General features: G+C 42.2%; 1 protein-coding gene across 9 annotated transcripts in view; it reads left to right on the forward strand.

The window, feature by feature from the left end:
* The window catches only part of GRIP2 (glutamate receptor interacting protein 2), a 257,423-nt gene that overhangs the window by 197,663 nt on the left and 41,773 nt on the right, over positions 1–17,987 (forward strand). For all 9 annotated transcript variants that reach the window (XM_069966694.1, XM_069966692.1, XM_069966697.1 and 6 more), the window contains exons 2-9: positions 2,330–2,410; positions 3,972–4,107; positions 4,190–4,335; positions 5,636–5,722; positions 6,982–7,057; positions 13,470–13,615; positions 15,201–15,348; positions 16,435–16,604. In XM_069966694.1, coding sequence (XP_069822795.1) covers positions 2,330–2,410; positions 3,972–4,107; positions 4,190–4,335; positions 5,636–5,722; positions 6,982–7,057; positions 13,470–13,615; positions 15,201–15,348; positions 16,435–16,604 — 990 coding nt within the window. The remainder of the gene's footprint in view (positions 1–2,329; positions 2,411–3,971; positions 4,108–4,189; positions 4,336–5,635; positions 5,723–6,981; positions 7,058–13,469; positions 13,616–15,200; positions 15,349–16,434; positions 16,605–17,987) is intronic.

The raw sequence follows: 17,987 nt of genomic DNA on the forward strand, positions 1-17,987 counted from the left end.
GTTATACCAGCATGCTCCATATCATTGTATAAAAGAATACGTAACATATCAGCTGTGCATACCTACAAACTAGGAGATGCCCAGGTTTTACCAGCATGCTCCATATCATCATATGCAGGAATATGTATAACATATCAGCTGTACATACATAATAATATACCAGAAGATGACCAGGTTATACCAGCATGGTCCACATCATTGTACAGTATAAAGGATGAGGCCTAACTTATAGCATTTCCTCTCTGTATAGAAAGATGCTATCCTCCTCCTTTTATGGGATTATTCCTGTATGGTGGGTTTGGATATAAATATCCTCTCTGTAGCGGCTTTGGAGAAGCGGCATTTGGTCTAATATTTGCTTAGCAAGAACATTTATTAGTAAATGAAATGGCTCAGTAGGGGGCTCTACTAGTTCCTATAAACCTATTATACAGCAGACATTATAGGCACTGTGGTTGTGGAGCGGCACTATGACCGGGATCTGAGAAGAGAGCAGATAAAAGGCTGTGTCCTAATTCAGAGTATATAAAGAACCTTCCTACCTTTATCCCTCTTTATTGGATTGTGCCTGATTTGTATTCATGAAAGTTTTATAGTTGTACATGTAGGAAAAGGAGCCCAAAGGGGAAAAAAAAATGAGCCCCCCTGGTGGTGGGGCTATGCCCTTATACAGGGGATACTTGTACATATAAAGGGACAGATGACTAAACATGATGCTCCTGGGCCCACAGCTGTGATGCAACTGCAAATTCAGCATCCCGTGTAGTTTTGGTGGAAGAGTAATAGCTCTTTGTTATCTTTGTGCCTGCTGATATGCTGTAAGTGATCGCACATTGACGTGGATGACCAGCATGGGGTTACATTTCTCTGGCTTTGTGTAACGTGATTTTCATGTGAGGATACATTTAGACCAAAGAGAAGCGTGGGGTGTAGGGTTCTCGGTATGGCAGCAATGCTAGCACTGTCATAGCTCAGCTGCAGATCTCTGCTCCACCAAGTTATTTAAAGATGGGTCTGGTGGCCGTGACTGGTGTAGATGGTTTGAGTTATACTGAGCTGCTGTCTCTTATACTGAATTACTACGGTTTAGAGGCGCCGCCCCAACCATCTATCCCTTATACCTGAAAATCCATCTTCTATCAAATAATAATGATTTCATAGTTATCAAGTGGGGAAGATTCAGATGTATTCATCACACTGGTATTGAGCCCCGTAGCATCTAAAGTGTTTACACAGTCCCAGCTATGGTGCCATCCATAGTGCCAACCATATTGCCATCTATAGTGCCCTCACAGAACTGCCATCCATCACTCCTCCACGGCAGTCCCCTATAACAGTGTCACAGCAGTGACATTCATGGTGCCCCCCACAGCAGTATCATCTACAGTGCTCCCTATAAGAGTATCATCTATAGCAGTGCCATCTATGGTGCCCCTCATAGCAGTACCGTCCATAGTACTCCTCATAGCAGTATCATCTAAAGTGGTGCCACAGCAGTCCCAGACATAGTGCCTCTCAAAATGTAATGAGAACAGGGTCAATATCAATATGCCAGTGGTGACAAATGCCCCCCCCCCCATCCCCCATATTAGTGTCCTGCATGGTGCAGTACTGACTCCCCATCTTACATGTTGCTCATACAAGACGTTAATCCTCCTCCTATTGTACTATTCACCATCATGTTGCTCTTGTGATTTCAATCTCCCGAAGCTGCTGATGTGAAATTTATTATTTGGAAGTTGTCATTTCTTCCAGCTGAGATTCGGCTGCCGTGGACTGTGCAGTCCTTGAAATCTCTCTTATCTAGGGCCTAAAATAAAAAATAATCATAAGATATCACAACTCTGTGTTACCCACCACGCAAAACACGTCAGATCTTTATGGGTCAGAAGCTGCAAACAGATTGCGGATCTAGCCTTGCAGTGTATGAAGGACAACACATATTTATGCTTCTATTTCAGTGAATTGAGTCGTCTTGGGTCTCTTTTTTTGGGTAAGCAGTAGCATAAAGCTGGACTAGTAAAATTCATTGAACTGGCCCATCGGAGTACAAGGCTACCTTGTGATGAGCTCTTTCTTTCTAGGGACCATCATGAGGTTTATTTGTTATTCACTATGTACATTATTTCATAATGTAAAGGGGCCCTTACAGCCACTTGTTCTCTTTACAGGTTGTCCCCATGTAGATGGAATACTGTATAATTAAATGTTGTTTTCTTGTTTTACATTTGAGTGAACCATATCAACTATAGATTTAGCTTATTGAATCTGCCTCTTTACTGTTCACTCCTGTTCTGTTGTCTAAGGCTGTTCATGTATGTTGTTTTAGATGATGGACCGTATTCCAAAGGAAGCAAAGATTTGTCTGGAAATGATGTTGCACTGGTCTCCAGGCGTCAGAGCATTCCAGGTAAGTATCTAATAAAACCTTTTAGTTTATTGTAAAATTGCAATGTGACCAATTCCGACCCATTGCCCTCATTTGCATCCATTTAGAACCTGCTATACTCTCTTCCTCTGGTCCTCCACAGCTGCCCTGCTGATGCTCCTGGGTTACATCTCCTGACCCTACAGGACCTGTCCCCAGCCAATCAGTGGCCGTAGCAGTGTTTCCCCCTCAGTCACTGATTGGATGAGTGAAACGAGACACAGAACAAGGAAGAAGCAGAGACTGTGAGAGTCAGCATGGCAGCAGGAGACTAGGGGATGCAAATATAGCATGCTTAGCCCTAGTGAATTTTTGTTTTCCATTTTCCTGGTCAGCTTCTTGAACAGCATTAAAATGGCATTTAAGGAAAGTATACATGTGATTGTCAGATCTTGGTCCAGTTGAGTAGATGTATGGGCCATTGCCTACTGACATCCCCCTCTTTTCTGTGTCTGGTCATCCCACTGTACAGAGATGTTGGAGGGGAAGTAACTGCATGAATTGACACTATTCCACTGACATTATCTTAAAGGGGAACTCTAGCACATAATAGAGATTGCCATTGTAAGTAGTGGGGCTTCCTCACATGTAGCTGAGCACATAATAGAGATTGCCATTGTAAGTAGTGGGGCTTCCTCACATGTAGCTGAGCACATAATAGAGATTGCCATTGTAAGTAGTGGGGCTTCCTCACATGTAGCTGAGCTCACAGTTCAGTTTTCAGTACATATTTGGCTGTGGAGGCTATGTCGACTTTTTGACGTGTCTTCTCTTACCTTCCCCTAATAATCCTGACTCCACACGAGCCGCCTCAGAGCAGCAGGGTCCCAGAAACTACAATTTAAATTTTTGTCAGGACACAAATTAAACCACAGCGAGGAAGCATTAATATCCCTGCAGGTGCCATCTGCAGTCATATTAAGACGTGTGTGCGGGGTGTGTGAGGAGCCGGCCTGGGCAGCTGATAATTCCAGCAGCAGCAGGTGAGATTGATAGGACGAGGACTCCAGCAGAGCAGTCAGTCATCCAGAAGCCATCAGATCAGAGCCATGTGCCAGCTTAACCCTTCCCCTGCCCTTTCTCTGCCACTCCTAAGTGCTAATTCACTTTCTAGGAGCACTGGCTAACCTGTCACCAGCTGGTTCTCAGCGTGTTTTCATTGCTTTTTTTCCCCTTCTTGCATTTTGTGGGTCAATGAATATTAATATAACATAAAGTGAAAACTAGATTCCAGTCGCAGTGCTGTTTGGAAATGTCTCCACTCTCCGCTCTCTGCTGAGAAGCATAACCGCTTGTGGCTACACATATATAAGAGATTGGCTCCCTTTTTACTAGATAACGGTTTATTTTATCTGATTCTGGAAAAGCTGGGTAATAACGCGTCTTGCCACCAATGGCTCTTACCCAGCTTGTCTATAGTTCGCTAGTTCGCACAAGATGTAAATAGAGCTTGGCTACACCAAGTGTGAGGGAATTACCCCCTGATGTGTAACCTGTGTAGAGGCAGGGGACGATTCATCCTTCTTGTTACTTTGATTCTCAGAGGAGTTTCGGGGGGTTACCATCGTGGAGCTTATCAAGAAAGAAGGCAGCACATTGGGGCTAACCATCTCAGGGGGCACAGACAAGGATGGCAAACCCAGAGTGTCCAACCTGAGGCCAGGAGGCTTGGCGGCCAGGTGAGCTCTGTGTACAGGTTCGCTATGAAGAGTGTTTCACAGTTGCCATCTCTTTTATAGCCACTATTTTATGTGTCTACAGAAGTGACCAGCTGAATATTGGGGATTATATAAAGTCTGTGAACGGCATTAATCTGACAAAACTACGCCATGAAGAGATTATCAGCCTACTCAAGAACGTGGGGGAGAGAGTGGTGCTAGAGGTGGAATATGAGCTGCCCCCAGTCTGTAAGTAAATGGAAGTGATGATGGAAGTTACTATGAATGGTTGGGGTCATAGATGTTTCCTGTCAATTATAAAAGCATTATAAAACACCAAGCACGAGCTGCAGAACTTTAAACTACAGGTATATGCTGAAATGGCACAGCAGACACAGAAACCATATAAATAACTCCCTACAAATTTTTATACATCATATAGTCAGTAAAGATATTGTAAATGAAGCATATATTGTACACCATAACAAGGTCACAGAACCAGTTATAAAAGGAATCACTTCATTTCTTCATAATAAAATGTATTCTGTAAAAGATGGAAAAAAGGCAGCATACAAAACACGACAGCAGGCACAGATATAAATATAGTTAAAGTGCAGAAATATCCAATGTAAATTCAGTGAATGACACTTAACCCATGCAGATTCCAATGTACATGTAAGATCCTTCACTAGCTGTGAAATACATACACACATATATTTAATTACAGTTACACTTGAATGTCATGAGAGGCATGTTGTAAGCATGTTTAATGAAATATATCAGTAAAGGCTGTGGTCACACACACATGCCCCACTATTCTACTGCATACATAAATAGTTTACAGTGTCCAATATACATCCACAAACAACGCACTACTACCGCACTACTCCAAAGTACAATGACACAGATTGCTTCAATGGCTTGTTAAGCAAGAAACCCCCATTTGTTCTACAACAGCACCCCTAACACAAGAAGGTTGTTTGGCTACTGGAACCCCCAAAACTTAGCAGGGTGGTGCCTCATGCAATGCTATATGACACCAACTTGGATAAATAGACAACCATGTAATACACAAGCCACTCTATGCAGCAGCTGTCTTCAGTACTGGGGGTCCTAAGTAAGAGGCCACCTATATGATTTTCATACACACTATTAGGGCACATAAAAAGCGTTTATAATCAGGACAAGCCGTATTAAGTACAGTCACATATTACGTACAGTCACACATATAGGATCTGCTACAGATATCAACTAAATGATGGAACACAGCATCAAATCTGCTGCAGATCCTCTATGTGTAAATGTACCCTAATACCTACATACCTAATTTCTACACTGATATCCACGTACTTAAAGTGATGTCCCAGATCCTGAGGCTTCCGCTTGTGGGTGGCACTGATGATCTGTCCCAGCAGTACGGTAACAGATCAGTGATCTCACATAACTGTGACCATGCACGTCAGGGAGGATGAGGATGTTGCATTTGGTGACCTGGAGGAATCTACATTTCTCTCTTCAAAAAGGTGTTTTTGTCCTGTTTTTTTCTTAGCTCCAGATAACAATGCTGCCATCATCCCAAAGACGCTGGAGATCACCTTGTGCAAAGAAGGGAACAGCTTTGGGTTTGTTATGAGAGGTGAGTAAAGTATCCAGATTAAAAGCTTTCCTCCTAAAATAAGTCTTCCTAGTTGGTAAAAATTATATTCAGCTATTTTAAACTTTTTTTATTTTCAGGTAAAGCTGGGTGACAACCAGTATGGATGCCTTCAGAAACCTCAAAGGATTGGGTACCCAACATTCCGAGATTCCTGAATGGCGGACCTGCCATTGCTGCAGCTATACATGCCACGCGCCCATTTTGCTGCAAAACACAGCAAATTTGGATTTAGGAGTCTTGGAAAGCTGGGTTACATTCCCTGATGGGAGCTGTAAAATCACTTTATTATTAGCTAGCTTTCCCAGTAATGCAGTACCAGCTTCACCCCATGTTAACTGGTATTGATGTGTTCATGCTCTACATTTTGTTGTGACCCATAATAAGTTCTAGTCATTTACAATATCAGCTTGGAAAATAACTGGAAAAATAAGTAATTTTGTAATGAGACTGCATGAACACAGGCAACCACTTGGGGCAGCACAGGAGAATTGCCAGGCAAAGTATAGATGCAGCTTGCGGTATTTTTCCGTTTATGCTCCATTGAGCTTTCAGCCCATGTTATCCTCAGTTGTGAACTGCCCTTGTAATTCCCAGAGGGAACAGAGATCTATATCTAAAGCGATACGGTAGCTGCGTAGCTTCAATGGCACTGTAGCACAAAGAGAGGAGACACTATAGTGTGCATAATGTCTAGGTCCTTTATAATAGCATCTAGCTATGAAATAATTGAACGTATACATGTGTAATATACTCACAGTGTTATTCAAGGATTCAATAGTATAAAAAGCCTGATAATAAATCGCAGCATAATATTGCAGTATAGGCAGCCTATGATGCCGTCCTATGGGGTTACTGTTCTATTTTAGAGATTATCTTACCCAAGATGCTGCCAGGTGTTGTAGAAGGGATCCAGTACCCCAACTGTATTGCATATTATCAATTTATCCACATTACAATGATCTATCACAGGATGCAGTTTCATGCTTACCACGCCACTTCTTATATAGCACTTACTGACTTGTACTGTAAGTATAGGTAGCGCAGAGGGGGTAGAACTATTATTGACATGTGATAGTTGACTGGAGAGAACCAGGACAGATTTAACCCTGGGGTCCAGGTGCAATAAATTACAACTTTGTACCGATCCCTCCCAAACTTCCCTAATTAGGTATAAATTGGAGGATGGGGAAGGGTGTAATACACAATGCAGTAATAGGTTCCTATACTTTTCTTTGCAGGAGGGGCACAGGATGACTGGCACAAATCAAGGCCTTTGGTAGTAACCTATGTGAGACCAGGAGGACCTGCTGATAGGTATGGATAAAATGTGCTGAAATATGTTAGCTCAGTTTTGCTAAAACTATTTAAAGTGAATGTACCATCAGGTACATAGCTTTTTTTTTCTCTTTTTCTTAATATCTTAGCCACTCGGGGCGAGGATCCTGGTGGCACAGTGCTTTTTTTGAAACACTGCCTGGTTCCGCGCTTAAGGCTGGTCTTTCCGCAGCTCCGTCTCGGAGCACTGGATACAGGTCCACCGCCTCCCCCCTAGTTTGACCATATCCCATCCCCTCTGTGACTCAGCTTCTTTAATTCTAATGGAGCCGCATTACAGAGAGGAGGGGGTTTCAGCACACAGTGCGTAAAACCGGGCCGCGCTCAGGAAAAGACTGTCACTGCGTGCAGGAACCGGCAGCGTTTCGAAAGAAGGGTTGAACCAGTGCCAAACAGCTAAGGTATAAGGAAAAAAAAAAAAACCTGATGTACCTGTTGCTTCATTCTTTTTAATTCTGAGACATTGTAAACTAAGATCAGACACGTCAGGTTTATCACAGTTGCTCGTTTCATATTCTTAGACTGTATAGTCTAAGGGCCCTATTCCACTGGACGATTATCGTTTGCATATCATTAACGATTAACGATCGCAAACGACCACTATTGCGAAAGACCTGAAAACGTTCACTCATTTCCATTGAACGATAATCGTTACTTATGATCGTAATTGCGATCGTTTTTTCTTCGCTATTTATTCGCTATTGCATTCGTATCTATTGCGAACGACCGAACGATGTCTTATTCAACGCGAACGATTTGCGAACGAGCAACGATAAAAATAGGTCCAGGTCTTATAAAGCGATCAACGATTTCTCGTTCGGTCGTTAATCGTTAACTGCATTTCAACCGAACGATTATCGTTTAGATTCGAACGATTTAACGATAATCTGAACGATAATCGTCCAGTGGAATAGGGCCCTAAGTTTAGGTCACCTATTGATTGGTTAATATTGGCACATTTTTTCGCACATGGTGTTACATCTTAAGCCATGCCCCTTTTACTGAAAATGCTTCCCTTTCTCTGACACTATGAAAAAAGTGTCTATTAATGTGGCACAAGTCATGTATAGGTCCCCAAACCCCCTAAACTTTAGCTGGCCATATCCACCTCTCGCAACGGGTTCACCCATTGGTATAAGGTTTATGGGGCTCTCTCACCCAGCCTCTTAGTTCTCAAAGAGATGAGTTGTAGTTAGAGCTCTCTGGTTGCAGCTCAACCCTCTCCTTCCCATAGAGAACACAGGAACGCTTGAGCGTGCCGAAGGTTCCTGTGTATGGGGAGGACAGGGACCGAATGGGATAACTGATGACTGAACAATCATTCGACCATCAGTTATTAAAGGTGTATGGCTAACTTAAGACAATGCAAATTACACCAAATTTGTATTGCATCTGCAATAGTTAATCTAGCCCAAAGTATCTGTTTAGTAATCATGGTAGTGTTTGAGAGTTCCGGACATACAAGGAGTTAAATGCGGCATTTGTGACAGCAGGATCTGCAGTATGGCACTTTCATAAATCTATCCCCAGTATTACTTACAACAAGCAGGGAGCAGGAGGCATATTGCAAATGACTGCTAATGTCGCTTTAATTCCACAGCAGACAGTTTAGGACGGTGGATGAGCGCCTCTTCTAATTCCCCTGTTAAATAAAAGTCCTGTCTTTTAGGAAAGATTTACTCTCCTCCAGATACAGAAGCTGCGGCAAGCTGGATAAATTCAAGTATTTTTTTTCTGGCTGCCTAAAATACAACATAAATTAACATAATCCTATAATCTCAGTGCTCAGTGATTCCAATAATCCAGAACTGTTTGATAATTTGGCATTTTGCACGGGCAAATGTTAAACCAGTTAACCAGACAATCAAAGACAATCAAAGTTTTAACAAAAATAGATAGCATCATATTTTATATTCCAGTTTTGCTGCAGGGTAGCGGAATGAGGATGCCCTGTGGCACTAGATAATGTCAGCAGGGAAAGCTTGGGGATTTCAGCTCGGAAGGCTGCAGAATTGTGAATGCAGTCCCGGAGTATAAGTCAGGCTAGACTTTGGTTTAGTACAAGATCTAAAATAAAACAATGCAATGCATTTTAAATTGGACTTAATTTATGTTGATTATAGGAAAACTCCAGACAAAAGTGATGCACTGTGTTATGCCTAGTGCACGTCCTGAGGTGGTGGAGTACCACATAGGAATTTAAAGAACATCAATCCCTGTTTTATGCCCCCCACTCACCCTCTGGACCTGCACTGGGCAGAATGTTGCTTTGCATGAAATGTTCTTTTAAATAAATGCATATTACATAAGCCAAACTGAACCAATAACTAGCACCACTCAGCATCCTGGAGGATGGGTTAACACATATTTTTTTTACTTTTCCATAATTGTATAATTTAAATTTTTTTGCCTGGAGTTCTCAGTTTTTTGAATATGTATTATGTATGTAACTAGGACAGGATTAAAGAACTGTAGAGAAATAGAAATGTTGCTTTGAAATCCCTTTAATCCAGAATCTGCCAAAGCTAAGAGATAATGGATTCTGGATGATTCTAGATTATTGGATAAATAACCACAGTCCAATGGAAACCTAATATTTCTACAGTAAAATTAGCTACTGTCACTTTTTATCTTATTTTACACTACCTTCTTAAAGACGTCTCAATTGCTGCACAGTTGCGTGTCATATTATCAGAATCACATAGTTCTAACATTCCTTCAGCTGTCAAAAGTATTAGGAGTTTATCCTCAGGAAGAAAACGAGAATGCTCCAATGCATTCACAGCAAGCAGAGGTCTTGAAAATGTTGAAGAATTAAAATGCAAATTGTAATAGAACATTGCAGAACTTCCATTATACTGATATTTGAGGGTTACTAGTTTGGGGGTGTTTCTATATTATTACGGATGTGTAGACAATTGGCTCCAACTTGTTGTCCTCCATCTCTAGTCTACAATTCCTCATTTTAAAATAGTCTTTCAATTCATCATGGTATTTTCTATTTCTTTTCTGCTTTGATTACATCTCCATATTAAATAACCCTGAGTGACCTATCATTCTGGCATGCACCCCATCTACTACCACCACCTATCAGAATGTTGGTGACACAATAACCTTGTAAGCCTGGTACACCAGGCTGCCCAATCCCTGCAGAATCCTTCTGTCCTAAAGTCTCTTGATTCTTAACATTAAATCAATGAGCACATTTCTATTAAGATATGCAGGTGCCCTGGCAGTGACAGACAGACCTAAGCAGATTGTACTGATCAAAGTGAGACACTGTCTGATATTCAGAATGATTTGAAGTATTTGTCATTTTAATAGCTCAGTTAAGCACAGAGAGAATTCATCCAAGATGATAACAAAGACACCTGGAGTGGATGCAAGGGTTAATCTTTAATCTTATGTGTCAGTTAGTTTTTTTTATTTAAAATAATTATCCAGTGTAAGGAATTTTTTTATATACTGCTGCCCTGTTTGTAAACATAATAAACATCTCTTTTGATTACCTGTCCGCATTCCCCCTGCGTTTTCCGCTGACTGGAGTCGGAGTCGTCTCAGGAATGACAACCCGCTCATCCAATCGGTGGCCCCAGCACTGTGATTGGCTAAGCAGGCTCTTACACCTGAGACAAGTTCGCTTCGTAAGTGGCGGCGGCTGCAGTCAGTGGGGACAGCTGAGAGGCTGCAACCGTTCACCAGGGGGAGTGCAGAGAGGTAAGCATAAGATGTTTTTTATATTTTCCAACAGGGCAGCATTATATAAATAATCAACTAACACTGGATAACCCATTTTAGATAATAAAAGGTGGCTTTCTCCAGGTGAGAGAAGAAGAGGTTTATTGCTAATATTCTGCCACATGCTATACCAGCTATACTACAGTCATGGCCAAAAGTTTTGAGAATGATACAAATATTAATTTTTACAAAGTCTACTGCTTCAGTTTTTAATATGGCAATTTGCATATACTCCAGAATGTTATAAAGAGTGATCAGCTTAACAGCAATGACTTCTAGTCAATTTTTGCCTAGAAAATGAACTTTATCCCCCAAAACACATTTCAACATCATTGCAGCCCTGCCTTAAAAGGACCAGCTAACATTGTTTCAGTGATTGCTCCATTAACACAGGTGTGGGTGTTGATGAGGACAGGGCTGGAGATCAATCTGTCATGTTTAAGTAAGAATGACACCACTGGACACTTTAAAAGGAGGCTGGTGCTTGGCATCATTGTTTCTTTTCTGTTAACCATGGTTATCTCTAAAGAAACATGTGCAGTCATCATTGCACTGCACAAAAATGGCCTAGCAGGGAAGAGTATCGCAACTAGAAAGATTGCACCTCAGATTGCATCTGCACACACTGTGATGAGAAGACTCTCGGAGCAAGGCCTGGTCTCAAGGAGGGCAGCAAAGAAGCCACTTCTCTCCAGAAAAAATATCAGGGACAGACTGATATTCTGCAAAAGGTACAGGGAGTGGACTGCTGAGGACTGGGGTAAAGTTATTTTCTCTGATGAATCCCCTTTCCGATTGTTTGGGACATCTGAAAAACAGCTTATTCGGAGAAGATGAGGTGAGCGCTACCACCAGTCTTGTCTCATGCCAACTGTAAAGCATCCTGAAACCATTCATGTGTGGGGTTGCTTTTCAGCCAAGGGAATCGGCTCTCTCAGTCTTGCCTAAAAACACAGCCATGAGTAAAGAATGGTACCAGAATGTCCTCCAAGAGTAACTTCTCCCAACTGTCCAAGAGCAGTTTGGCGATCAACAATGCCATTTTCAGCATGATGGAGCACCTTGCCATAAAGCAAAGGTGATAACTAAATGGCTCAGGGAACAAAACATAGAGATTTTGGGTCCATGGCCTGGAAACTCCCCAGATCTTAAACTCATTGAGAACTTGTGGTCAATCATCAAGAGACGGCTGAACAAACGAAAACCAACAAATTCTGACAAAATGCAAGCATTGATTGTGCAAGAATTGATGGACTGCTATCAGTCAGGATTTGGTCCAGAAGTTGATTGAGAGCATGCCAGGGAGAATTGCAGAGGTCCTGAAGAAGAAGGGTCAACACTGCAAATATTGACTTGCTGCATTAACTCGTTCGAACTGTCAATATAAGCTTTTGTTACTCATAATATGATTGCAATTATATTTCTGTATGTGATAAAAAAAATATGACAAACCCACATAAAAACCAGAGGGCAGCAGATCATGTGAAAATATAATATTTGTGTCATTCTCGAAACTTTTGGCCATGACTGTACACGTAGAGCTAGGTTCACATTTCTGCTGGGGCTCTATTCAGAGCCTTAGTCACAGAGTCTGTTGAGCGCCAAAGAATGGAGTCAGGCGGTCCGTTCAATAACTATAACCATGAGATCCCCATACTTTTGGTGGGGAGAGAGTGCACTGGTGGGCTGCAGCTGTTTTGCAGGCACACAACTTTATTTGGTGTGGCCAGAAGAGGTGGGGTTGTTTGCTCTTGAATAAAGTGCAGCTATCATTGATCAGACTAATGCTACGTTTACACGGAACGATAATTCGCCCGATCATACGATTAACGACTTTAAAGTAACGATTTTTCTTTTATAATGATCAGTGTTTAGACGGAACGATATATCGTACGGAAAATTCGTTTTGCGATCGCTTAAGCCTATCTTGCACATAGGTAAAATAGGTGAACGACTGTTTACACGGAACGATCTGCGAATTTTTTGCCAACGATGATTTAAGAACATGTTCAAAGATCAAAATGAACGATTTCTCGCTCGTCGTTCGATGCGTTGTTGCGGTTACACGTTCGATTATGGTTCGAATTTGAACGTTATCTCGCAAATTCGCATGATAGTCATTACGTGTAAATGTAGCATTAGGGTACATTTACACAGAAAGATTATCTGACAGATTATCTGCCAAAGATTTGAAGACAAAGCCAGAAACAGACAATAAACAGAGAACAGGTCATAAAGAAAAGCCTGAGATTTCTCCCGTTTCAAATCCATTCCTGGCTTTGGCTTCAAATCTTTGGCAGATAATCTGTCAGATAATCTTTCTGTGTAAATGGACCCTTACTTCTGTATCTGCTGAGTTACATTGTTGCAAGTTAAAAGACAAGTACTACTAAAGTAATCCCTATAACTCCTGCTGTTACTGCACCCTATATATAGGAATATAACTACTATATACTATATATATAACTACTATAATACTGCCCCCTATGCACAGTAATATAACTACTATAATACTGCCCCCTATGTACAAGAATATAACTACAATGATACTATGTACAACAGTATATTGTAACGTTAATGATGGGTTGATGTTCTGGGTGGATTTTGCCCTCTGTTTGCTTACTGGCACTTCTCAACATGTTTCATTTTTCAGGGAAGGAACGGTGAAAGTTGGGGACAGGATTTTGTGTGTGGACGGCATTGTTCTACACAATGTTCCACTCTGTGACGCTCTTAACATTCTTCGGCAATGCAGCCAGGAGGCAGTCTTCCAGATTGAATATGATGTCTCACTAATGGGTGAGCTTGTCTTCCATGGAATGGAAATGTTGTGTCCTGTTTACTGTATTCATCTTGGTGACTACAAAATAGAATAGAATAGAATGTATTTTAAAGCAATTATTTATATATGTGAGTCTGCAGTTCCTTATTATTACTCTATTTATATTATATATACACAGCCACTAATAGGTGGAGTGTAGGAGCATATGGAAAACATGATTTTGTTGCAGTGAAATGGTAGAATCCAGGGATTTGATCAAATCCCAGGAAATGATGGAAAGACCGTGCCGTTCCATCATTTCTCTAGGGATTTGATCAAATTCCTGACCCCTTTCTGGGAAATGACGGGATGAACAATCGAGGAGTCGCCCGGCTCTATGTTTGGTGGTGGACAGAGGGGAGCGGAGCGGCATAAGTCGGCGGGGTGGACGGAGACGGAGGCAAACGGGAAGCAGAGCAGCACACCTCCCGGAAGGCATACGGCATTGGGGCGGACGGGGAGCACAGCGGATGGGCTGGGGGAGCAGGAGGCGTGTCGCAGGGCGGGGCGGACAGGACCGGAGGCGGACGGGGAGCGGAGCTGCACACCTCCTGGCGGCAGGGGCGGACGGGGAGCGGAGCGGACAGGCCGGGGGAGCAGCAGGCGCGTAGCAGGGGAAACGAGCGGAACGGGGAGCAGAGAGGCGGCGGAGGTGGACAGGGAGAAGAGCGGACAGGCCGGGGGGAGCAGAGAGGCGATACTATAGGCGAATTCTATGTCGTAGGGGGAAATGATAGAGTTCATTCCATCATTTCCCTTAATTACACACAAACTTTAAAGGCACTTTATATCAGTGTGCTCATCTCCTGCTCTGTTTTTTAATGTAAGGGCCTGTTCACACTACGGAATTGGTGCTGAAATTCTGAGCGAAACCCTGCATGCGGACTCCTGCCTGCTATCTGTTTGAATGGGAGCGTTCGCGTTCCTTCGCTCTCTGCGCCTTTCCACTCAAATAACGGGCCCTAAAAGATTACATGTGGTTGCCATCTACTGGTTCACAACTCACCAGTGATTTCACGGAAAGATTATTGTGCGAAAAAAACGTTTTATTATTCGAATTTAAGCGAACATCTTTACATGTGTATGCAAGCACCAATCATTCGTTTGCATGTCGTTGAGCTGACCCTAAAATCATTGTCAATTGTTCAATAACCGTTCGCAAATCTTTTGGTGTCTGTACACAACTATCGTTTTGTGTATTATGTGGAATGATTTCAGGTTTGCCGTCATTTTTCGTTAATCGGGGACAACTAAAAATCGCTTTGTCTAATAGGACCCTTACTGTGGTGTCTGGGCTAGTCCTGGCAAGTTTTCTCCTCACCCCAGTAGGGACAGAAAGGCAGATTGCTGATGCGTCTTGCTAGGAGTCATTTAACAAGTTGGAACCCTCCGAGGTGCAGTCACCCCACTTATCATCTGATGCAGGAAATTAATTGATTGGACCAGATCCAGCTTCCCCTCTGTGAATTTCAGTAAAGAGCGGGTAACTCATGGAGGACTGAACTAGATTACACAGTGACCTAGAATATCTCCTATCTCTTATATCTCAATTTCTTCACCCAGACACTGTGACAAATGCATCAGGACCTCTGCTAGTGGAAATAGCCAAGACTCCAGGATCCACGCTGGGCATATCTCTAAGCACTGGAACTCACCGGAACAAGCAAGTCATAATCATTGACAAAGTCAAACCTGCAAGTGTAGTTGACCGGTGAGTATTTCCAAGGCGAAGTAATTCACACTTTATTTGAAACATTCTTATACATCTAGAATTAAAATCTACAGAGTGTACATTCATTATGTATCCTGCACTGATCCTGAGTTACACCCTGTATGATACTCCAGAGCCGCACTTAATGGAGTCATTGCATACAATGACTTTTTAAAGCAAGCTTGTATTATTCTGCAGAGCTGCACTCATCCTTCTGTTAGTTGTTATTGAGAGACATACCCTCTAACACCTTATTTAAGCACCTGAAATGTGAAGGGGCAGTTTTAGGTGACTGTACAGAGCTTGGCATAAAGATGACAATCTCAGAATTACAAGAGCAAATCAATTGTAGACACTGTACAGGTAGTAAATAAATTCAACTGCACATACAGACGTGGAGTAAAATACACACTGTAACACAGGATCAGCTTTGTGGTCATTCTTCTATGTAGCTCCATCAAAATGCTGCTTTAGGTCCTTCTGTACAAACAAATGCAGAAGGCTCTGTTCACGTTCCTTCTCTACTCCATGTTTAGCATATGGTGTGGAAAACATTATTCTGGCCACCATGCACCCATTGTGTGCTTCTGGCATATAGTGGGCTGCTATACCTTTGGTCGATATCCCTTTTAGGGCTGAATTCAAACTGGGAAAGCTGTAGATGCCTGTATACACAACAGAGGCTGATTATAGATCTGTATACCTTCTTTTTTTCAGCATCATTTAGCATTGCTGCATTATTCTCTACAGAAGCATCCTGTGAAGAACAAAAAAAATATTACACCGTCTTTTTTTGTTGTTGTTGTTTTGGGAGTTAGTGGGCGATGAATACCGCTGTATGGCTAGGCATATGTTAGAGGACCCCCTACAACATGTAGTACACTTTAATGTCAGTGTAAATAGACCCTAAGGATTTGATAGGGAATTAGCAGCATAATGTGATTGCTGCAATGTCTGCTTTATCTTCTAGATTTGGTTACTATACAGACATCAATATAATCGATTTGGGGGTCCCAAACCCAGACAAACCACTTATGATCCTCTATACATACAGTACATTAAGTTATTGTACTCCTTCTTTTGTAGGTGTGGAGCCCTTCACCCTGGTGACCACATCCTTTCCATAGATGGTACAAGTACGGAGCATTGCACTGTCATGGAGGCAACGCAGCTTCTTGCGAGCACCACAGAGAATGTGAAACTGGAGATCCTCCCAGCACATCACAGCAGGCTCTCTCTGAGACCACCAGAGACTGGTCAGTCCATGAGCTTGCCGCATCCAGAGTCTCCCCCTGGGTGTGTTGTGATGGGATCTCAGGCGGGCCTGGTGATGGTCGGAGCCATCTGCCTGCAGTCAGTCTGCAGAGGAAAACGCTCTTCTCATCCATGAAGGGCTGTTATCTGACAGGGCAAGGTTGGAGCAATGTAATGCAGTCATTTATAGGCTGGAATAAATCCTATGACAGCTTATCTGTCAGCATCTTTACACAGCTCCAACATTTACAGGGTAGAATTGTTGCCTTTAATCACAATAAGAAGGGTATTATGTATTGAGTGGGATGTGTCTTACCTATTTGGCCTAAAACTAATGTATAGTGCTAATGTGATTCCTTTGATGTCTGTTACCTGGCCACGCACAATTAAATGGTTAAGTGAGACGTAGATATAAAATGATTACACAGACATGTTACTTCTCTGCAGTGAGAGAGCGACTATCGGACATATTGCTGCTTATGCAAGTGTGTGCCATCCCTATTTAGCCATGGTGGAGAATGGACAGTTATCCCCATAGCCAAGAGATTTTGGTTTGGTTGCCAGCCAGTAGCTAGGTCTCGATAGGGAAGTGAAACCGCTACAGAAACATTTTAGAGTTCATTCTAGGTATAGAACTTCATTGCTCAACACTGAGTCACATTGTTGGAGCTAAACCAAGCCTTACATCTACATATGAGATACTTACTATCAGTTTCCTTTCATTTTCCAGTCCTTGGCTGAATTGTGTTTTTTTATTTCAGAGCTGCATTCACAGTTCCCCCTAGAATTAGCATGCGTTCTAATGATCTATTTATTTGCCGTTCAGCATTAAAACTTTTGTTATTTTGTATTTATTTTCTGTCCCTTGTTTGGTCTAAACACTATCCCTCCCTCCAATGCTCCGCAGCAAAGTATTTTCTGTAGACCTGAACCAGCAGCATGAAGATGTTAGGAGCCTGGCAGAATTCTGAATGCAGCTCTGGATGTGGTCAGACATTTGATCAGCCAAAAGCAATCTATCAACTCTTCTTAATGGAGAGAGAGGAGGGGTGAATCCCTGCCAGACAGATCTGGTGGCAGCTTATTTTTTTGAGAACAGTAGGGCCAGGCAGTTGAAATCCAACATGCACAATCTTCCTCTCCTCCAATATCATCTGTTGGAGAAATGTGTATGGGGCCTTAAAGTGTCACTGTAACAAAATCTAAACCAACAGTAGATGTGATATGAAGCAAGTTTGCAATTTACATTGATTATTTTTGTTGTTGTTATCATGCTGTAAAACAAAGCTGAACCAGAGATCCCGGTCCAGTTTCCTGAAGGCAGGTTTTCTGACTTGTGCTGGTTAAAAAAACGGACTAAACACAGGAATTCCGGCCAGTACAAA

The sequence above is a fragment of the Dendropsophus ebraccatus genome, chromosome 4 (assembly GCF_027789765.1).
Source record: "Dendropsophus ebraccatus isolate aDenEbr1 chromosome 4, aDenEbr1.pat, whole genome shotgun sequence".
Lineage (NCBI taxonomy): Eukaryota > Metazoa > Chordata > Amphibia > Anura > Hylidae > Dendropsophus > Dendropsophus ebraccatus.